General features: G+C 53.7%; 1 protein-coding gene across 5 annotated transcripts in view; it reads right to left on the bottom strand.

Annotated features, from left to right (window-relative positions):
* The window catches only part of UBA7 (ubiquitin like modifier activating enzyme 7), a 45,853-nt gene extending 29,825 nt beyond the window's left edge, over nt 1–16,028 (bottom strand). For all 5 annotated transcript variants that reach the window (XM_077822035.1, XM_077822037.1, XM_077822038.1 and 2 more), the window contains exons 1-8: nt 15,978–16,028; nt 14,260–14,368; nt 13,855–14,023; nt 12,618–12,752; nt 11,118–11,224; nt 10,744–10,834; nt 9,835–9,973; nt 9,184–9,281 (exon numbers count right to left, since the gene is read on the bottom strand). In XM_077822035.1, coding sequence (XP_077678161.1) covers nt 9,184–9,281; nt 9,835–9,973; nt 10,744–10,834; nt 11,118–11,224; nt 12,618–12,752; nt 13,855–14,023; nt 14,260–14,339 — 819 coding nt within the window. In that variant the 5' untranslated portion in view covers nt 14,340–14,368; nt 15,978–16,028. The remainder of the gene's footprint in view (nt 1–9,183; nt 9,282–9,834; nt 9,974–10,743; nt 10,835–11,117; nt 11,225–12,617; nt 12,753–13,854; nt 14,024–14,259; nt 14,369–15,977) is intronic.
* Between the last annotated feature and the right edge of the window lie 7,132 nt (nt 16,029–23,160).

Here is a 23,160-nt window from a genome sequence, read left to right as displayed (position 1 = left end):
GTTTCATATTCTCTGTGTATATATAAAGTCTGCTGCAGTTTCCACGGTATGTATCTGATGAAGTGAGCTGTAGCTCACGAAAGCTCATGCTCAAATAAATTGGTTAGTCTCTAAGGTGCCACAAGTACTCCTTTTCTTTTTGCAAATACAGACTAACACGGCTGTTACTCTGAAACCTGTCATCTCCCTACTGTGATTTTCCTCAGTCAGAACAAAGGGGAGTCCTTCCATGGGAAGAGACTATAAAAGGAAGCTGCACCTCCTCCATCTTGTCTTTAATGCTGCTTCTGACCTTTGGAGGGACTTTGCTACAAACTGAAGCTCTGAACAAAGGACTATATGACCCATCCCAGCTGTGGACGTACTCCAGAGACTTGATTTGAACCTGCAGCTTATTCCATCACTGCTACAAGCGTGAATCAAGAACTTTGCCATTACTATATGTAATTGATTCCATTTAACCAATTCTAGCTCTCATCTATATCTTTTTCCTTTTATGAATAAACCTTTTGATTTTAGATTTTAAAGGATTGGCAACAGTGTGATTTGTGGGTAAGATCTGATTTATATATTGACCTGGATCTGGGGTTTGGTCCTTTAGGATCGAGAGAACCTTTTTTCTTGTACTGGGGTATTGGTTTTCATAACTATTTGTCCCCATAATGAGTGGCACTGCTGGTGATACTGGGAAACTGGAGTGTCTAAGGGAATTGCTTGTATGACTTATGGTTAGCCAGTGGGGTAAAACCAAAGTCTTCTCTGTTTGGCTGGTTTGGTTTGCCTTGGTGTGCAAAAGAACCCCAGCCTTGGGCTGTAACTGCCCTGCTCTAAGCAATTTGTCCTCAACTGGTACTTTCAGAAGTGTCCCATCAAGGGCAACATCATTACAGGAGTGGAGAGCGTGCTTATCAAAAGTGCAAATGACACTGAGCTGGGAGGGGTTCTAAATGCTTTGGAGGACAGGATTATAATTCAAAATGATCTGAACACACTGGAGTAATGGTCTGAAGTAAATAGGATTAAATTCAAAAAGGACAAATGGAAAGTACTCCATTTAGGAAGGAACAATCAGTTGCACATGTACAAAATGGGAAATGACTGCTGAGGAAGAAAAACTGCAGAAAGGAATCTGGGGGTCATAGTGGATCACAAGCTAAATATGACTCAACAGTGTCACACTGTTGCAAAAAAAGCAAACATCATTCTGGGATGTATTAGGAGTGCTGTAAGCAAGACACAAGAAATAATTCTTCTGATCTACTCCATGCTGACTAGGCCTCAGCTGGAGCACTGTGTCCAGTTCTGGGTGCCACATTTCAGGAAAGATGAGGACAAATTGGAGAAGGCCAGAGAAGAGCAACAAAAATGATTAAAGATCTAGAAAACATGACCTATGAGGGAAGATTGACAAAAATGGAGTTTTTTTAATCTGGAAAAGAAGACTGAAGGGGGACATGATAACAGTTTCAAGTACATAAAAGGTTGTTACAAAGAGGAGAGAGAAAAACTGTTCTTAACCTCCGAGGGTAGGACAAGAAGCAATGGGTTTAAATTGCAGCAGGGGATGTTTAGGTTGGACATTTGGAAAAACTTCCTGTCAGGGTGTTTAAGCACTGGAATAAATTGCCCAGAGAGGTTGCGGAGTCTCCATCACTGGAGACTTTTAAGAGCAGGTTGGACATACACCTGTCAGGGACGGTACAGGTAATACGTAGCAGGCAGCAGGACTAGATGACCTGAAAAGATCCCTTCCAGACTGCATTTCCAGGAGTCTGGAGTACTTGTGTGCACCCCACACAAGGCCTGGAGGAATAAAGCTGGCAAAGGAGCCAATCAGCTGCCCACGGAGAAGGAGCCAGGGAGCAGGGATTTCATTAGAGGAGGCTCTGCTGGGAAGGAGCAGGTTGGCCCATACAAGCAGGAAGTTGGCACCCGCGGGCGCTGCAGTCCCACCCTGGGAGGGGTGTTGGGGCTAGAGCAAGCAGCCTATTCCTGGGAGGAGGGTTCGGAGATGGTACAGCCAGGGGTAAAGGGTGGGGAGGGAAGAGAAACCAGATGCTGTAGGAAGGAGTCCAGGGAAGGAGCAAGGGCTGCAGGGAGCAGCCAGAGTTGCGAGGTATGGGGCCCCGAACTGGACCCTGGAGTAGCAGGTGGGCCGGGTTCCCCTGCCAGCCCCTGCGGATGTGGCATCAGAAGACTGCCTGAGGCTGTTTGTGTGGAAGGGCTTTGGGTAACCCCAGAAGGGGAACCCTGTAGGGAGCCAGCCGGAGGCGAAAGGGGCTGCAGGGTGAGCCAGGACAGGTGAAGACACTGCCAGAGGAGAGTGCGATGCCTGGCAGAGCTAATCCCCAAGAGGCCCTTGTGGAGGGGAAGCTGAAGGTGGCTGAAGGAGGGAGCCCAAGGAACCAGCTGGGCTGGACCTATGAAGACAGGGGCTGCTGGGGAAGGCCACAGTCCCCGCTGGGCAGCGGGAGGAGGGCTTGAAGGCTACAGGGCCAGGTAGCCCACAGTCCCTCCCCGGGGGGGGGTCAGCAAACCCCAGAGAGGCGCAGGGCCAGGTGGCAGGAGAGGGCTCAAAGGGAACAGGCCTTGGTGGCTGAGCAGAGGGGCACTGAGTCAGAATCCAGAACAGAGAGTAGGCCCGAAGCCCTGCCAACCACTGAGGAGTGGCACTGGGGCAGTGAAAGGGAGCCTGCCAGGGAGGGAGATTGGTGCCTGGAAGGGAAAAGGGCTGTAGTGGCTTGGCCGGAGGCTGAGTCACCAAGAGGCAGCAGCAGCTTGGGGCGCCGCAGACCCGGCAACAGAGACAGAGGGAGGGAGGGCCTGCAACTGCGGGAAGAGGCTCCATCTGGCAAGCTATACCTCAGTGACCAGGGAGGGGCCAGTCCAGTGGAGCCCCCATCATGGGAACGAGACATTTTACCACGTTCAACATACTCACAGGCCTGATGATTAACAGTGGGTGGAGATGGACACCAACCTCCTAGGGCTGCCTGACTGACACTGGGCACTTCACCCCTGAACAAGAGCATCCACACAGGGGTTCGGGGCAGTGCATCCCCACGGCATGGCCTGGCTTCACACCTTTAGTGTCACACCTTAGAGACATACCCTCACTAAGACAAGCCTCAGTCAGTTCCTTTAGTTTCACAGGCTTTCCCTGGGATTCCATGGCATGCCCACAGCAGGCGCCACCCCTGCAGCTCCCATTGGCCACAGTTCCCGGTCTGCGTGCTTCCCCTACATGTAGGAGCCGGATGGGGGACATGCTGCTGCTTCTGGGAGCCACGCGGAGTGGTGCAAGCCCCCGACCCCACTCCCCGGCTGGAGCGCCGGAGTGGGGCAAGCCCCAGACCCTGCTGCCCGGTGGGAGCTTGAGGGCTAGATTAAAAAGTCTGGAGGGCTGGATGCGGCCCCCGGGCCGTAGTTTACCCACCCCGCATTAGCATCTCCCTGTGAAGACCCAGTGCTCTACATGCTCCACTAACAGCTATACGGGTGAAACCAGACAATCTCTATGGAATGAACTTGCACAGGAAAAAGACAAAGGACAAAAACATGCCATCTGCCACCTGTGGGTGAACACTTCTCACACAGCGATCACTCCATGTCTGACCTCTCAGTCCTCAGCCACACAGGAAACCTGCACAACTCCTTCAAAAGATGAGCCTGGGAGCTTACGTTCATAACTTTGCTAGACACTAAAAATTGTGGTCTTAATAAAGACACTGGATTTATAGCTTATTACAACAATCCCCTCTCCCTTTGTGTCCTGTGACTACAGGGGTGTTATTGGGCCACTCTACATTACATGGTTCCTTACAATATGTGTCACTACTTATGCTAAAACTATCTGTTCAGTCTTATATGTAGCCAGGACATTCTCAGTAGGTTTCCAGAGCTGAAGAAGAGCTCTGTGTGGCTTGAAAGCTTGTCTCTCTCCCCAGCAGAAGTTGGTCCAGTCAAAGCTATTCTCTCACCCACCTCATGTCTCTAATATGCTGGGACTGACACAGCCACTGCAAACATAGTGGAGAGACAGCATTTTAGTTTCTCCAAAAGGCAGCCAATACAAAGGAGTAACAGCATAATTCACCTTAAAAATCCTTGCTTTCGGCAGTAGAGCAGTAAACTTGTCAGAATGATACTGAAATGTATCATAACACAATATGTAGCATATATAAATAGCTATTAAATTACAATATGCAAGGAAAAGTATAAACAATTCAGCAGAAAAATCAACATTTAGGTATGCAGCAAAATGAAATAACAAGAGTCAAGTGTTAGTGTGCATGCCAGTGTCTGCAGGACGGGGGTACTACTTATAGAAATAAGGATTTTAATCAGTTTTCAGTGAGGACGGGAGAGGGAACATATGTTCCTGGAAGTCCAAAATGGAATTGGATGTTATAGGAATTTATGCCCATTTTTGGTCTATGGTGTCTTTGCAAGAGGGAACAGAGGAAGTACAAAGTTAGTGCAACCGAAAGGCTCAGGAACAAAAAGGTAAAATACAAGCCCCCCAAACCGATGTATTTAGTTCATTTAATTCCATGACTTTCAGGTGTAAAACTTGTGATTTTTGAACACTCGTGGCTGCTGATCGCATACCTCTCTCCAGTAACAATGGCAGTAGCAATTTGCCTTTTCAGAAGGGCTTCATACAAGATAGTGTAATGCCCTTTGGGACAAATTTTTAAAAGGTAGGTAGGCAGCCAGTGGGATTTTCAAAAGCACCAAGATGCTCTTACCCTTTAAAGATCTGGCCTGGGGTGAATATTTGGGAGCCAAGTGCTACACACCCGCAGAGATGTGAAGAAGCCCCAGGGGGTTGGCTAGAGAAGCAAAGGAACAGTTGACAAGGCAATCCCCATTGGTGGATCAAAGGAAAGGGAAGAGGTTTGACACCCAAGCAGGAAATCACCCAGCCTTGATGTCCTGAGCCCAAAGAATTAACGTGTGGATTAAAACAAAGGAGAAAAGGATGAAATTTAAAATTAAAACCTAATGTCGCCATACAGACAGGAAGTGCTGTCCCAGAAACACCGTGAGCTGTAACTGCTGAAGGTTAACAGCTTGGCTTAACAGTGAAATCCTTGCTGATCTTAAACACAAAAAAGAAGCTTACAAGAAGTGGAAGACTGGACAAATGACCAGGGATGAGTATAAAAATATTGCTCGGGGATGCAGGAGTGATATCAGGAAGGCCAAATCACACCTGGAGTTGCAGCTAGCAAGAGATGTTAAGAGTAACAAGAAGGGTTTCTTCAGGTTTGTTAGCAACAAGAAGAAAGTCAAGGAAAGTGTGGGCCCCTTACTGAATGAGGGAGGCAACCTAGTGACAGAGGATGTGGAAAAAGCTAATGCACTCAATGCTTTTTTTGCCTCTGTCTTCACGAACAAGGTCAGCTCCCAGACTACTGCACTGGGCAGCACAGCATGGGGAGGAGGTGACCAGCCCTCTGTGGAGAAAGAAGTGGTTCGGGACTATTTAGAAAAGCTGGACATGCACAAGTCCATGGGGCCGGATGCATTGCATCCGAGAGTGCTAAAGGAGTTGGCGGATGTGATTGCAGAGCCATTGGCCATGATCTTTGAAAACTCATGGCGATCGGGGGAAGTCCCAGAGGACTGGAAAAAGGCTAATGTAGTGCCCATCTTTAAAAAAGGGAAGAAGGAGAATCCTGGGAACTACAGACCAGTCAGCCTCACCTCAGTCCCTGGAAAAATCATGGAGCAGGTCCTCAAGGAATCAATTCTGAAGCACTTAGAGGAGAGGAAGTGATCAGGAACAGTCAGCATGGATTCACCAAGGGCAAGTCATGCCTGACTAATCTAATTGCCTTCTATGATGAGATAACTGGTTCTGTGGATGAAGGGAAAGCAGTGGAAGTGTTGTTCCTTGACTTTGGCAAAGCTTTTGACATGGTCTTCCACAGTATTCTTGCCAGCAAGTTAAAGAAGTATGGGCTGCATGAATGGACTATAAGGTGGATAGAAAGCTGGCTAGATTGTCGGGCTCAATGGGTAGTGATCAATGGCTCCAAGTCTAGTTGGCAGCCGGTATGAAGTGGAGTGCCCCAAGGGTTGGTCCTGGGGCCGGTTTTGTTCAATATCTTCATAAATGATCTGGAGGATGGTGTGGATTGCACCCTCAGCAAGTTTGCAGATGACACTAAACTGGGAGGAGAGGTAGATACGCTGGAGGGTAGGGATAGGATACAGAGGGACCTAGACAAATTGGAGGATTGGGCCAAAAGAAATCTGATGAGGTTCAACAAGGACAAGTGCAGAGTCCTGCACTTAGGACAGAAGAATCCCATGCACCGCTACAGACTAGGGACCGAATGGCTCAGCAGCAGTTCTGCAGAAAAGGACCTAGGGGTTACAGTGGACGAGAACCTGGATATGAGTCAACAGTGTGCCCTTGTTGCCAAGAAGGCCAATGGCATTTTGGGATGTATATGTAGGGGCATTGCCAGCAGATCGAGGGACGTGATCGTTCTCCTCTATTCGACATTGGTGAGGCCTCATCTGGAGTACTGTGTCCAGTTTTGGACCCCACACTACAAGAAGGATGTGGAAAAATTGGAAAGAGTCCAGCGGAGGGCAACAAAAATGATTAGGGGACTGGAACACATGTCTTATGAGGAGAGGCTGAGGGAACTGGGATTGTTTAGTCTGCAGAAGAGAAGAATGAGGGGGGATTTGATAGCTGCTTTCAACTACCTGAAAGGGGGTTCCAAAGAGGATGGATCTAGACTATTCTCAGTGGTATTCTAGACAGGACAAGGAGTAATGGTCTCAAGTTGCAGGGGGAGATTTATGTTGGATATTAGGAAAAACTTTTTCACTAGGAGGGTGTTGAAGCACTGGAATGTGTTACCTAGGGAGGTAGTGGAATCTCCTTCCTTAGAAGTTTTTAAGGTCAGGCTTGACAAAGCCCTGGCTGGGATGATTTAATTGGGGATCAGTCCTGCTTTGAGCAGGGGGTTGGACTAGATGACCTCCTGAGGTCCCTTCCAACCCTGATATTCTATGATTCTAAGGTACTAGCGACATATAGTGCATGGCTACACTGGAAACTTCAAAGCGCTATCGCGGGAACGCTCTCATGGCAGCGCTTTGAAGTGCGAGTCTGGTACTTCACCTCCGTGAGGGGATTAGCTCTGAGCCCTGGGAGAGCGGCTCCCAGCGCTCAGAGCCTGTCTACACTAGCGCTCAGGGGGGTGATTTTTCATACGCATAAGCCAGCAAGTTGGAGTGCTATAAAATGTAAGTGTAGACAAGCCCATAGTCAGTGATTTGCTCTCAAGTGGCCGTGCCACCCGCCAGCCCCCCGGTAAGGACGACTCACAATGAAGTGCCAAGGGAAATCAGGGTAACATTTTCAAATAAAGAATGGTCAGGAGTTATACTGGCCTAGCAGTGGCAGGCATCAGAGCAGGAATGAGAACAGCAGCCAAGGCAAATTTGCGATGGACGTTCTGCAGAAAGGGAAGCTGAGCCGGAATTCCTGTATGCACTAAACCATGGCTGACAACTGTCACTTCTGTGGGGCAAAATACAGCACTGAATGGAGTCTCCGTCAGCCACCCAGCACATCCCAGAGGCTGGGGCAGAGCTGCCTTGGCTAGGCAGCACTGCCCTGGGAGACAGGCGCTGAGCTGCACTGTCCTGGCAGAGGAAACAAAAAGCCCCTCTGCCCCCCTGTGATACATGAAGGGGGTGGAAAAGAGGTAGCTCCCTTTGATGGACGTCCAGCCAGCCAGTTAGCTGTAAAATCCCTCTTGGTCTGTTCTCTGCTTGCTTTACCTGTAAAGGGTTAACAAGCCCACAGGTAAAAGAAAAGAAGTGGGCACCTGGCCAAAAGAGCCAATGGGAAGGCTAGAACTTTTTAAAATTGGGAAAGAAACTTTCCCTTTGTCTGTTGTTCTCTGGGCTGCAGGGATGGAGCAGCAATGCTGTAAGAAGCTTAAGCCAGGTATGATTATAGATTATCAATTCATACCTGGAACCTACTTATCTGAAGCCTCAGATGTGTAAGTAAAATTAGGGAATGTTTAAAAAGAAGCGATTAGGGTTATTTTGTTTATTTCTTATTGGCTTGTGGACTCCTCTGTGCTAACCCCAGATGCTTTTGTTTGCTTGTAACCTTTAAGATGAATGCCCCAAGAAAGCTATTTTGGGTGCTTAATTTTTGGAATTGCTCTTTTAAAATCTAGCAAAAGCCTAAATTCCAGATGTATTTTCTTTCTTTTTGTTTTTAATAAAATGTACCTTTTTTAAGAACAGGATTGGATTTTTGGTGTCCTAAGAGATTTGTGCATATGTTGTTTGACTAGCTGGTGGCAACAGCTAATTTCCTTTGTTTTCTTTCTCAGCTCTTCCCTGGAGGCAGTGGGTGGGTGAAAGGGCTTGAGGGTACCCCACAGGGAGCAATTCCCAAGAGCTTCCTTCCTGGGTCCAAGGGGGTTTTTTGCATTTGGGTGGTGGCAGCATTTACCAAGCCAAGGTCAGAGAAAAGCAGTAACCTTGGGAGTTTAATACAAGCGTGGAGTGGCAAGTATTAAATTTTAGAATCCTTGCGGGCCCCCCACTTTCTGCACTCGGAGTGACAGCATGGGGATTCAGCCTTGACACCTCCACACTGCAAACGCCCCCCTCCTCTGGGGTAACTGTTACCCCTTCTGCCCCAAGCTAGTAGTACCCCAGCTCCTACCCCCAGCCCTGATTTGGCCCCTGTTCCACCTCTGCCTCTGGCAGTTTGCCCCTCCTGTGCAGTCAGTTTGGCCGCAGCCTGGCCCTCTCTCCCCCCCGCCCCCGCAATTTTCCCCCTCCAGCCCTAGGGAACAGGAGGTCCCTTAGGGGAGCAGCACAAGGCCAGTGGTTCCAGCAGACGTTACTGAGCATCCACAAGGATATGTCTGGTCCAACCAAAGCAGCAAATTCTGATAGGCAGCAGTTTGTAACACTGCACCAGTTTGTGGGTGGGGGCCCAGACAGTCGTGGGAGCAGAGTGGGGGGTCCAGCCAGCCACAGGGGAGGAAACTGGGGGGGGGTGAGCAGGGAGCCTGGCCAGTTGTGGGGGCCCAGGGGGAGGGATGCAGAGTAGTGGGGCTCAGCCAACTGCAGAGGGGCCCTGATTGGGGGGGGGGGGGAGTCGGCTGGGGACATACTCACGTAGGAGTGCAGCTGTGGCACCTTCACCTGGGTGATGACTCCGCCGTGCTGGTACGGGGCAAAGAAGGCCGTGTCCCCAATCTCCAGCATGAACTCATCTGGGGAAGGCAGTGCCTGGGTGAGGGAGGCCCTGAGTCCCCACACCTCCTCCCCAGTTGTGTAAGCCTGTGGCAGCTGGGCACGGCCTGTGGGTAAAGGGCGTTTCTGCCATATCAGCCTGGCCCAGACCTGCCCAGGGACCCTCGCCATGGCCCGACCCAGAGCCAGGAGCTCAAGGCCAGCCTAGCCCTAGCACAGGCCCTGGCCCCAGGGGACTCACAAGGGCCCACGGTGGGTTGGACGGAGCCCAGCAGCCCCCACCTGGGGCTGGGCTGAAAGCAGGGAGCCAGCGGGGAAGCCCTCATCCCTCTCTGCCCCCATCGGAGAGGTGGGGCTCAGTGACTTTCAGTGAAAGACTACATCCCAGCCCCCATTGCAGCAGCCTCCCCACAGAGCAGGGTCCCCAAAATGCTGCCCTGCCCTTTGCCCCCAGCGTGGGGTCCCTTCCAATGCTCTCCTGCCCCCAGGCCCTCAGAACAGGATCCCCCAATGCTCCCCGGCCCTGGGATCCCCACCCCTGCGCTCTCCTGGCCCCAGCCAGTGGGGGCTCACCCAGAACATGGATGGCGCGGGGCTTGCAGCCATTCAGCTGGCTCATGCCCTCCACATCCGAGAATGTCACAAAGTCGCCATCTGCAAAGCCATGGCCGTGGCCCTGCCCGTCCCTGCAGGTCACCACCCCAGGAGTGCCCTGGGGAGAGAAAAGGGGTCAGCAACCCCACTTGGGCCACATGGCAAGCGGATTACAGGAGGAAGGGTGACCCTGGGGCATCCCACGTAGTGGGAGGGGATGAGAAGGTGGGAATTTTTGTAATATTTTTACGAAGCCCATGTGTGCCTCAGTTTCCCCAAATGTTGCATTGTTCCCCAGGGTGGAAAAGGCCTGTATGCTCTCAGGGGTGGAGGTGGGCCACAGATGTGTGGACGTTGCCTAGGGGGGACACATAGATATGTGGGCGTCACCAGGAAGTCTCATAGGTGTGTGGGCATCACCTGGGGTGGGCGTGCGTGGGCATCACCCAGTGGTCTAAGCCAGGGGGCGGCAGTCACTGAGGACTGGCCGAGGCCAACTTGTACAATGGAGACACTGAGGAAACAGTGGCAGAGCCAGTCACCAGGACAGGGACCCACAGTGCCCCACAGCCCAGAGGGAGCGTGATCCCACAGCTCCGAAGGGATGCTGGGCACAGACCTCGTCCGAGAGCGAAGGCCTGGGGGGTTGCCCTGGCAGAAACCGGGGCTCTCACCTGAGAGCAGCTGAGCATGGGCCCATCACAGCTTGGTCAGCTTGTCATGGCGCTGGCTTGGCCAGGGTGGGCAAGGGATGAACTCCTGCCTCTCGGGGATCCCTCTGTGGTGCCTGGGTGACTCCTGGCTGGGGGCCCGGGCTCTGAGGGGGGAGACCAAGCTTCCCCAGGTGCCCAGCGGAGGCCCCAGCAAAGGCGCTTGGCCTGGCTGTACCTGCGAGATGTGCTGGACGTAGGCACAGACGGGCTCAGCCTCCGAGGGTTCGTCGACCACAAAGTTCTCCCCGAAGTCACAGAACAGCTGCCTAGAGGCAGGAACGGGCTGGGTCATCACCCCTGACCAGTGCACCTCCCTCCCCACAGCATCCCCTGCTGGGAGAGGCTGGGACTGGAGTAGCTGAGGGCTCCTCACATAGCCACTGTCCCTACCCACCCCCTGCACAGCGGCCCCTGCTGGGAGAGGCTGGGGCTGAAGTAGCCAGAGGCTCCCCTTACAGCCAGGGCTCCTGCCCTACCCCACAGCACCCCCTGCTGCAGAGCATCTGGCGTGCGCGTGTCACAGCAGTGCAGGTAGCATCTTACGCTTACCCGGCCAGCCCCTTGGTGTCGGCTAGGATGAAGCGGATGCTGCGGGCATGGCAGATGTCGCTGACACGGAGCTGTTCCTCCAGGGGCGAGTTGCTCAGAACCACAACCTGAGCCAAGACCCAGAGTTAGTGCAAGCGGGATCTGGCTTGGGGGTGGCTGTGCCCCTGGGAAGCCTGGGATGAGGCCCCCAAATCCAGTGCCACGCCCCCTGGGCTGGCATGTCTCCCTTATGCTGCTTCACAGCCACTCAACTGGCTTTGGCATTAGCTAGATGGGAACTTCACTCCCCTGCCAGCCGCTGGGCAGTGCCAGCCAGCTTGGTCAGTGTGCTGCAGGCCCACAAGGGGGTGATCACACGGTGGTTTGTGTAGGCTCTATGTAAACACCTGGATTGTTCTTTGCCGGGAGAAGCAGTTCCAAAATTGCTTGTTTAGGAACTCAGAAAGCTACAGCCAGCCCTCAGCTGGGACCCCCCACAAGACTCCCTGCCACCCCGGCCTCAGATGGGATCACTCCCCAGACTCCCCACCCCCTCAGGCTCAGCTTAGGGTTGCCAACATTTGAATCACACAAAACCAAACACCCTTGCCCCACCCGCTGCCCATCCCTTCCCTGAAGCCCTGCTCCTGCCCCACCCCTTCTCTGACGCCCCACCTCCTGCTCACTCCATCCCCCCTGCCTCTATTGCTCGCTTTCCCCACCCCTCACTTACTTTTACTGGGCTGGGGTAGGGGGTTGGGGTGTGTGAGGGGGTGAGGGCTCCGGCTCGGGGGTGCCAGCTTGGAGGTGGGGCTGGTGATGAGGGGTTTGGGGTGTAGGAGGGCACTGAGACCTGGGGCAGGGGGTTGGGACGCAGGAGAGGGTTCAGGGTGCAGGCTCCGGGCAGCATGGACCTCAGGCAGCTCCTGGCAACGGTTGGCATGTCCCTCGGCTCCTAGGTGCTGGGGAAGCCACAGCGTACTGACTCCGCCCACAGGCACTGCCCCATGGTTCCCGGCCAATGGGAGCTACAGAGCCAGCACTCGGGGTGGGGGCAGAGTGCGGAGCCCCCATGGCCACCCATGCGCCTAGGAGCTGAAGATGCCGGCCACTTTCAGGAGCCATGCAGAGCCAGGTAGGGAGCCTGCCAGCCCCGCGCCAACCGCACTTTTAATGACCCGATCAGTGGTGCCAACCAGAATCACCAGGGTCTCTTTTCAACCGGGCCTTCCAGTCAAAAAACAGATGCTTGGCAACCCTAGCTCAGCTGGGACCCCACCCCAGACTGCCCTCAAACCCCGCCCCCCCGCCCGGGCTCCCAGCACCCTCGGACTCTGCTGCAGATCCCCACCCCCACCCCGGACTTGGGCTGGTTATGCTGGCTGTTTCCAGAAGCTGAGTGACACCTGCCAAGCCTCAGCTCCCAGCTGCCCCACACCGGCAGCCTGGACCCAGCTCCTGCCTGCTTGAGGCCCCTGCAAGCCCTTAGGTGTTGGTGCCCGAGCCACGGCCCCTCCTCACCTGGAAGGCTGCCAGGAAGCTCTCAGACAGCTCCCTGGTGTATGCTGTCACAGGCACATAGCTGTTGAGCTCTGCCAGGTGCTGCTGGGAGGCCACTGCTCGGTTCCGGCCCACATCGCTCTCAGACAGGAAGAACTGCAGAGACAGCCCTACATGAGGGGTGCCCCTGGCCTCCTTACCAATGGGCTGAGCTTTGGCCACGTGGCACACAGCCCCCTCGTGCCTCCCCAGTCGCAGTACTTGCCTGGGTACCACCAGGGCACCCACCCATTGCTTCAGGGGACATTAGCAGCCAGCCTTGAGAATCAGTGCTGCCCAGGCTGCCCATGGCACTGCAGCTTCGGCTCCCCACACCTTCAGCAAGCACTCGGGAGAGCGGGGCTGGTGCAGGGGGAGTCCTTACAGAGAAGAGGCCAGGAGATTTAGGGAGAGGGCTCCCCACAACCAGATCTCTCCTTTGCACAGCACCAGCCCTCCCCCAGCCCAGGCTGTTTGAAGAGCCAGAGAAATCCCCAGGCAGAAACTGACCCTGAGCTGCACAGTGCTACGGCCGAGCGCCCCAAGCAGGGACCGAGGGGAAAACCCAGCCTGGCTGGGGCGAGGATCCGCAAACTAAGCAGTTGAACCTGATCATGAGGTTAAACTGAACGATACCCAAGGGCTGGGGCTGAGCCAGCCTGCACCCACCCCGACCAGGAGAGAGAGTAATAATCACATGGGTAATTAAAAATCCCCTTCTTCGGGCCTGCCCCACCCCAGTCCGTGGCCAGGTCAAAGTGGGCTGGCAACGCAGAGCCGGGAGGGAATGGGGCCAAACTGCGGCCCCACACCTGTGCAAGGCTGGATCTTCTTGGCTTTCCACTGTACATGGGAGAACCAGGCGCTGCGGACGGGACTGATGGAAGCACTCAAGCTTAATGCGGCTTCTGTCAGGTTTGGGGGACAGCTGCAGGGAGTCAGCAGGTGAGGCTATCACTGAGCACTCCGGTAACTACTGCTGCCAATTGCAGAGGCAGGGCAGAGCTACCATGGAGAAATGCCTGTCACTAGTTGTGGTGCAATTCTCGTCAGAAGTTGAGTCCCAGAGCAGTTCCTGAGAGGCAGCTGCTACCGATAGGTTGGCACCATGCAAGTAGATGGGCATGCTTGGGCCCTGGCAGCATCCCAACCCTGGCTGGGAGGTACCTGCCCCCAGGGAGGAAGGACTCCAAGCCCTGCCCCCGACCACCTCAGGTACCTGCGAGGAGAGGTCACTCCATTGGGCGTTGCCCAGATCGTGCACAGTGACGGATTTCACCCCAGCCAGGATGATGTTCTTGGCAATCTCCACACCCAGGCCCTTCATCCCTGACACCAGCACAGCGGTTTTTGCCAGCCTCTGCATGGCTTCATGGCCCAGCACGTAGCTATGGGGCAAGCACAGTAGGCATGTGGGGGAGAGAACATGCAGCTGGCACAGCCCCTACTCCACCATGTCCCCGCCACACCACTGCCCCTGGCCCCGCCCCCACCACAGCCCTGTCGCACTGGCCCTGACCCCTCCCCCTGTCACGCCCACACTGGGGCACTGCACCTGGCATGCTCCTTGGCTGACCCCAGGTGCCCCCTGCCACGCTGACTGATCTCCAGGCCCAGCACTCACAGCTGCCGCGAGTACAGACCCTCGTCGATCTCGCCCAGGCTGTTGGAACGCCTCATGCTGCTTCTGCCCAGTGCAGACATGGGTGAGGTGGGTGCAGCTGTGCCCAGCCCTGCATGAGAAAAGAACCAGGCTGGGAGCCAGGACTCATGGGCCCTGCTCCTGGTCCTCCACTGGAGCTAGTGGCTCCATACCAGCTCCATTCCTGGCTGCAAAGGGCAGCGGGATGCTCCACACAGCCAGCCAGGCTGCCCTGGGCCTGCTAGGGCCGTCCAGCTCCGGCCCAGCCTAGCCCCCAGCTGTGGGTGGGCAGCTCCTCTCTCTGCGTCCCAGAGCTGGCAGCTAACATAGGGCTGTGGGCAGAGGAGCCTGGCTGGAGGGATTGGGGAAGATTGGCAGGGCCTGGAAGGAGGTTGGCACCCAAGCTGGGCTGAGCCATGGTGCAGAGCACCCAAGGAGCATCACAGATGTCACCCAGGGCTGTAGCCAGAAGGGGCCAGCCCAGTGGCCACATACCAGGGCAGCGATGGGAGCAGCGGGCGCTCAGGATGCTTGAACACCCATGAGGCGGTGGATGCCCCCTGCTGCAGGTTGGCAGGCTCAGGGGCTCCAACCCCATCTCCAGCATCTCCTGGCAGAGGCCTGGCTCCATGAGGTTTAATGCTGCCAGGGGCTTGGCCATGAGGAGGGAAAGGCAGCTCTATCCCCAGCAGACCCAGCCCTGTGACTGTCAGGAAAATGAAAGTGAAAGGCCGGGAATGGGAGCGGGGAGGAGAGCTGCTGCTAAGGGCTGGAAGTGGGCTGCATTCCCTGAGCTCCCCAACCCCTGGGCAGCAGCCTCAGATGGCTCTGCTGGACAGGTCCTTATGCCACGCCCCATGCCATGCAGGAAGCCCACCTGCCACACAGGGACAGATGGGAGCAAAGACTGCCTTAGTGGCTGAGGGAACGGAGCTAAGGAACCCCAGAGTCCAGGAGCCAGGCCAATCCCCTCCTAGCCCCCAAGGCTAGCTTGGCAGCACCCTCATCCCAGAACTTTGCTGCAGCCTGATGGAGCTATGGGCACAGCACTGCCCTGCTGTGGGGCAGCAAAGACCAACCCACCCCTGCAGAAGTTGGGCACATGGCACAAGAAGCTGCTGGCATGAAGGTCACTGGAGCAGGCAGTGGCCTCCCTCAGAACAGCTGGTACCCTGCTGCCCAGGCACAGGGAGGGCATACCTGCTGGGTCAGGTGGGGCTGGGCACCAGGCAGCAGGAAGGGGGCTCCTCTAGACACCTGCCTGTCATGGGACGGGGTCTGCCACACACCCCACTGCACATCACCTCCCGGGGGCTGCAGGGCACAGAGCTAGCCAGAGCACAGCACACCAGCAAGGCCCTGGGGGCACCAGGGCAGGGGTCCCGCAGAGTGATGCCAGTAGGAGGAGGGGGCAGACACCAGGAACCCACACATAGGGGGGCAGAAACATCCCCACCCCGTGCCTGGGTCTTGTCCTCATGGGCAGAGGGCAAGCAAGGGCCAGGCACAACCAGGCCATGCTCAGCCCCTCTAAGGCCCGGGGCAAAACCTGCCTCCCAGCCCTCTGCTCCAGCTACAGGACACCGCTTCCAGCCCAGAACCAGCCCTGAGGTGGAGATAACACGGCTGCTGGGGTTCGTGCCCAGAGGGGGAGGCTGGCAAACCTGCCTGGCCCAGTGGGGTGCGGGGGCAGCACTTACCCAGCCAGCCGGTGCCTACACAAGCGCCAGAGAAGCAGCACAAGAAGGAGAGCAGGAAACGGCAAGTCGAGAAACAGCTGCCGCCCCTCAGCCTCTTAAAGGCACAGACAGCCTGAGCCACAGGCAGTGGGGTCACCCTCACCAGAGCTCCGCTTGGGGGCAGGCGGGTAGGCGGACAGCGGGGATACCGGAGCTCTGCCAGGGCGTAGGTGGGCAGCGGGGATGCCAGAGCGCCGCCAGGGCAGGGGCTGGTGCAGGAACAGCAGGGATGCTGGATTGTGTAGGTAGGGCATTGTCTGGATACAGCTAGGACTTTCCCCTCAGCAAAGACACATGCCATCCCCTCCCCACCCTGTCCGAATGCCAAGCCCAGGACCTGGCGCAATGCGCTAGAGGCTGTGTACAGCTGAAGGGGAAGTCTGGTACCCCGCAACATGGGCACCCATGGACTGTGTCCTGGCAGAGGGGACCACCTGGCATCATGCAGCTCCCACTGTCCCTCCCCCACTGTAATATCTGGTGCTGATGGTGCCAGTGTGTGGGTGTGATGCTTCTCAGAGCACCCACGGCTGTCAGCACCTTATAGCCAGCACTAGGGAGTCTTGCCTGCACCAGTCGGGTGGCAGTTTCCTATCCCCACCAGCCTGTCAGCCGTTCACTCCTCCAGGCCGTGCCAGCGCTGCCTATGCCTGCAGGTCAACAATGGACCCCCAAGTGCCTTGAACATGATCCCCACCGAAATCACAGACCCTCTGGTCCCAGAGGAGCAGCTGCCTCAGTTTACCAGCTGTCTTTAGCCCAGCAGTCTGGTGCCCTCCAGGACGGAGTGCAGTTATAGTGAGACAGGAGATTGCGTTAACAAAGGCCAGAGACCCCCTGAGATGTGGAGTGGGGCGACCGATAGAAACCACTGGTTACACACCCCACAGTGCCCCGAAGGTGGCCCAGGGCTGCCCGGTATTAGCTTCCCTCTCAGGTCAGGGTCAGGGCCAGTGCCAAGGGGCCCCTGGCAGCACTGGGCCCCAGATCCCTCCCCTACCACCCAGTCCCATGGCAGCACAGGGCCCCAGACTCCTTGTGACGTTATTAATATAACCTGTGACCATATTTTGCAATCACTGTTATATATTTGCAGCAAATATTGTATAAAGGCTGTCGTGTAAGGTGTCTATGGAAAGGTTATGATTTGCTAATTATGATATCGGTGTTTGTGTATCAGTTTGGTAGTTACAAAAAGAAAAGGAGTACTTGTGGCACCTTAGAGACTAACCAATTTATTTTAGCTACAGCTCACGAAAGCTCATGCTAAAATAAATTGGTTAGTCTCTAAGGTGCCACAAGTACTCCTTTTCTTTTTGCGAATACAGACTAACACGGCTGTTACTCTGAAACCAGTTTGGTAGTTGAAGCTATGAATATTGGCTCTGTACTTGTATATCATAGAATATCCTTTATGGAGGAGATGGTATGATGGGATAACATGGTTTTGGTAATTAAATATTCATGGTAAATAGGCCCAATGGCCTGTGATGGGTTTTAGATGGGGTAAGATCCAAGTTACCTGGGAAAGAATTTTCTGTAGTATCTGGCTGATGAATCTTGCCCATATGCTCAGGGTTTAGCTGATCGCCATATTTGGGGTCGGGAAGGAATTTTCCTCCAGGGCAGATTGGAAGAGGCCCTGGAGGTTTTTCGCCTTCCTCTGTAGCATGGGGCACGGGTCACTTGCTGGAGGATTCTCTGCTCCTTGAGGTCTTTAAACTACAATTTGAGGACTTCAATAGCACAGATATAGGTGTGAGGTTTTTTTTGTAGGAGTGGTGGGTGAAATTCTGTGGCCTGCGTTGTGCAGGAGGTCAGACTAGATGATCATAATGGTCCCTTCTGACCTAAATATCTATGAATCTATGAATCAGGGTTAGAAGGGACCTAAGGAGGTCACTAGTCCAACCCCCTGCTCAAAGCAGGACCAATCCCCAATTTTTGCCCCAGATCCCTAAATGGCCCCCTCAAGGATAGAACTCACAACCCTGGGTTTAGCAGGCCAATGCTCAAACCACTGAGCTATCCCTCCCCCAAATGTGTTTTGATTCTGAAGTAGCCTTAGTAAAGCATTTGATCAGCTTCTTGAGAGATCCGACGAAGTGAGCTGTCGCTCACGAAAGCTTATGCTCAAATAAATTTGTTAGTCTCTAAGGTGCCACAAGTACTCCTTTTCTTTTTGCGAATACAGACTAACACTACTCTGAAGCCTGTCTTGAGAGAAGAATGTGCAAATTAAGTGCCCAATCAAGAAACACTTAACTGACAATGGATCTTGGAAGACTCCAATCCACATAAGAAGTCTTCCTGGGGACATTCAAGATAACATGTAAGCAATGGCTGCCACCTGTTAAGAACTAAGTCATGCATGGACATGTGGCTTACCCATGTGACTCCAGGTTCCATCTTGCTGCAGTGATCTTCCACAGGGCAGAGGATATAAAAGGCCCTGAAAACTCCTCCATCTTGTCTTCAGTCCTGCTTCTTGAGGGACTTTGCTACAAACTGAAGCTTTGAACAAAGGACTGAATGACCCATCCCAGCTGTGGACGTACTCCAGAGACTTGATTTGAGCCCGCAGTTTATTTCACCACTGCTACAAGCCTGAACCAAGAACTTTGCCATTACTGTATGTAATTGATTCCATTTAACCAATTCTAGCTCTCATCTATATCTTTTTCCTTTTATGAATAAACCTTTTGATTTTAGATTCTAAAGGATTGGCAACAGTGTGATTTGTGGGTAAGATCTGATTTATATATTGACTTGGATCTGGGGCTTGGTCCTTTGGGATCGAGAGAACCTTTTTTCTTGTACTGGGGTATTGGTTTTCATAACCATTCATCCCCATAATGAGTGGCACTGGTGGTGATACTGGGAAACTGGAGTGCCTAAGGAAATTGCTTGTGTGACTTGTGGTTAGCCAGTGGGGTAAAACCAAAGTCTTCTCTGTTGGGCTGATTTGGTGTGCCTTAATAGTAAAGGAACTCCAACCTTGGGCTGTGACTGCCTTGCTCTAAGCAATTTGTCCTGAATTGGCACTCTGTTGGGTCCCGCCAGAACCAGCATCATTACACCCTTCCCCTCCCGCCCACTCCCATAGCAGCTCCGGACTCCTCTCAGCCCCTCAGCAGAGGGTCCTATGTGACCCACAACTCCTCCACCATCCGCCCACATGTCAGTGTCAGATCACCAGCCTCCAGCGTGTGCTTTCATATGGCTGACAGAGGTCGTGCCAGGAACACAGGGTGAGGGCAGCAAACACCAGGGCAGGCCTATAGAGCTCAGTGAGCCTTTGCCACAAGCACCAGTGGGCTCTGGGCACGGGGAGAGGGGTGGGGGAGGCCTCCATGGAGCTGTGGGGGTGATGGTACAGTGCAGGGGTGCGGTCAGTGTGGAGGTGGAGCCAGACTGTAGAGGGGGGGGAGGAGCGGGGTCAGGGCAGAAAGCAGGGGGTAGGGCTGGGCCGGGCTGTGAGGGGAGAGGAAGGGTCAATGGGGGTGGGGTGGTACTGGGCTGTGGGAGGAGGGGCACGGGCAGGGCCAGTGCATGGGGGGGGCACAACCTATGAGAGGAGGGGTGGGAGTCAGTGGGCGTGGGGCAGGCTGGAGGAAGAGGTGGGGGGGCCAGTGCAGGTGGGGTCTGAGCTGTGGGAGGAGGGGGCGGGCCAGTGGGCAGGGGCAGGCTGGGCTGTGAGAGGAGGGGCAGGGGCAGGGTAGGCTGTAAAGGGAGGGGCAGGCTCGGGGTGGGGGGCAACAGGGCTGTCCTTAGGATTTATGGGGCCCTCTGCATAGGGTTACCAGATACCAAATATGAAAAAACAGGACGGGCGTGGGGCATAATAGGCCCCTATATAAGAAAAAGTCCCCAAAAATGGGACTGTCCCTTTAAAAATGGATGTCTGGTAGCCTACCTATGCAGTATTATTAAACGGGTGCCCCTATGGGCTCGCAGCCCACAGGGGGAGGGACGAAGCAGCAAAGGATACAGAGAAGCCCTGCCCACCTCACTGCGGCAGAGAGTCAGAGTTCCCCGCAGAGACCCCCCCCGTACCCTCTCCCTCACACAGAATGTGCGGCGCAGGCGCATTTGGCTCTGTGAATATTGCCCCTGCCTAAGGACACTACAGCCCAAGCTGGGTGTGCGGGAGCCAACTTGCTCTTACCTACTGTCATGCGCAGTGTGTGAAGCTGCCACTTGTGGAGGCTAACTCCCCAGCTCACCTCTTCTGCGTGTGGCCCCACCCATACTCCACTCCTGCTACACCCCAGGCCTTGCCTGCTCCCCACTGTCTTCCTCCTCTCTTCCCTCCCCCTCCCTGCTCACCCCCTTCCAGCCAAATCCCTGAGCACAAATGAAGCAAATGACATTTGAAAAAAACACTTTTCTGCAATTTCTTTCTAAAGAAAATGAAGCATATTTTCCACTGCATGCCCCATGGGGAAGACTGGACATGCAGAAGGCACCTAATTAAAAGCACTAAATTTGGGAATAAAAAATGTCAGTCACAGGTTTTTTGATATGCCCTTGTTGCCAGCACCCAATGCTGAGAGGCAAAACAACAGCAGGGGTTGGTTCACTACCCGGTATGCTTCACCCAATAATCACAACGGGGTGGAGAAGCAGAAAAGTTTATTTGAAGCTTCAAAAAGGTACAGGGAGATTAGAATCTCAAATCCTGCACACAGAGCAGGAAGTTACACAGGCTTTTATACATCCTTTCTTCAGCATACTTATCCAATAGCAAGCTGCCCTAAGTATCCATATAGCCAGCCAATCCAGTTACCAGCTAGTTCCCTTGTTTTTTGTATCATTTGTTAAACTATACATAAAGCTGCTTTATTCAGCATTTTTCTTCAATATCTGCCCTGTTTGGCCTTGTTTAGTTTCAGGCAGTCTGACTCTGCAACATATTGTTGCAGATCCTCAGCATAACTGCTGCCAGTGCCTCCAGGCAGGGGGGCCAAGGACACTTGGGCCTAGTACGAGGGGGCTTCATCGACACTCGTGGTCTTCCATCCCCTCGAGTTACCTAGTGGCCATGTCCCAGTGTCCCCAACACCCTGACGTTTGTCAGAGATTTATTTGCAAAAATTTTGTAGCAAGGGTGAGTCAACTGTCTTGCTAAATACAACATTAAATATTATGGAATACATGATGCAGCTCTTCTGTTTTACATTTTCTTAATCAGTATTTCTAAGCTAATTTTATATTTTAAATGTACTCTTAAGCCTTCATAAAGTAATCATTCCAGATTACTACATATTTAACTCACTGAAACAGACATTATTTTAAATTAATCAATCACAGAGGTTTAGTGTGTTCATAACAATGTTCATTGCTTTTAGAAAAAGGGAACACTAATTTACGTTGTGTGATCTCCATAACAATAGACATGTTTATGAAATTTCACCAACTTTATAAATATGTTTCCAAAGATTTTAGCCATAACAAAGGATTTTATATCTATCTTGGTACTGATTTTGCTGGAAGGTTCTCTTAAAACTAGTTCATCAGATAGTCAGAAGTAAAGAAAGGGAAACTTTGCCCAGTTATCTCAGTGGTGGGCAAACTTTTTGGCCCTCGGGTCACATTGGATACAGAAATTGTATGGAGGGCTGGGTAGGAAAAGCTGGGGGAGGCTATGCCTCCCCAAACAGTGAGGCGTGGCCTGGCCCCCACTCCCTATCCAGCACCCTGCAATCCCCACCCCCATCCAACACCCCCCTCCCCCCCAACTAGGCCCCTGGACTCCCGCATCCTATCCAACCTCTGCTGCTCCCCACCCCTCTATCCAACCCTCCCTGCTCTCCCTGCCCCATGTTACCTGTGAGGTGGGGGAAAAGGGGGGCTCAGTCCTTTCCCTGTGTGTTTTCCCTGCTCGGTTGGCTGCTCTCCCTGGCAGGCAGGCAGAGCTCGCTCACTGTCTGGCCTTGGCTGCTGCGGACAGGGGCCAAGCATGCTGGGGTGGAGGGGGGCCCTGGCTTGCTCTGCCCCTGTCCCCGGCAGCAGGGTCCAGGCCCCTTGACCGCCCCACTGCTTCTCGCCTCCCACCCCCGCAACTCCCCCTACTCCCTGACCGCAACGCCCTGGAGACCCAGGTCTGGCAGCAATATAGCCCTGCCACCCAGCCGGAGCTGCAGCCATGCTGCTCAGGCGCTGGGGGAACTGTGACTGCAAAGGAGGGGAACAAAAGGGGAGGGGCCAGGGGTTAGCCTCCGTCCCGCTCACCACACTGCCCAAGGAATTGGGTTGGCTCCTCCGCAAGCCTGTCCTGACCCCGCTCCCTGGCAGGAGCTCAGGGGCTAGAGGGAAGGGTCCTGCTGGCTGGATGCCGTCCGCGGGCCGTAGTTTCCCCCCCTCTGAGCTGTCTGGAAGGAAAAGGGTGTTTGTCCCTTTAAGGGCTCTTTTCAAGGGGCAGGGGAGTGGGGAGTGGAAGGGAGAAAGGGATGGACAAAAAGGACAGGAAGACTTTGGAAGCAAGTTGTTTTTTACTATAGTAATTAAAATGTGTATTTTAGATAAGGGTGGTCTTTTGAAGGATTTATTTTAAAAACTATATGTCTGAAGAGCCAAGCATTTAAAGCTAAAGATGATTTTGCATCTAAAAATCTGTGATTTTAAAATCTTCACCAACAAAATATTTTTAAAGCAAATTTTAAACTAAGGTCCTGTAGACTACATGTTCTGAGTAAATATTACAGTAATGAACAACTGATTTTGTTAGTAAATTCAGAAACTGACAGTATATACCTGGGAGTTGGCAAATGCCTGTTAAATGGCTTAATTACCCCTTGGATGGCTCTTTAACAGTTTCAATGTTGTGCTAATAGGTCTGGCAGGCTGAAAGGCTTTTTCATTTTAAGATACTAGATCCCTTCCAGAGTAAGAGTCACCAGGCTGCAGCAACCAGCTGTGGGAGCCTCCAGGAAGGGTCAGAACAGTGATAGGAAGAGGTGAGAGGATGGATAGTAAGACCCAGTGGTGCCCCAAATTTTCAGGTGCCTTACGCAGCCCCGTATTCCTAAGGATGGCCGTGGGGATCAGGGCCAGGCTGTTGGAGGAGTGGCAGGGCCCGTGCTGGACACAGACTATGAGTGGGGAATGACAGGCGGGGCCCGTGAGCTAGGGGCAGGGCTGT

Source organism: Eretmochelys imbricata, chromosome 7, assembly GCF_965152235.1.
Source record: "Eretmochelys imbricata isolate rEreImb1 chromosome 7, rEreImb1.hap1, whole genome shotgun sequence".
In the NCBI taxonomy this organism is placed as follows: domain Eukaryota; kingdom Metazoa; phylum Chordata; order Testudines; family Cheloniidae; genus Eretmochelys; species Eretmochelys imbricata.
This window is presented reverse-complemented; position numbering and strand designations above follow the sequence as displayed.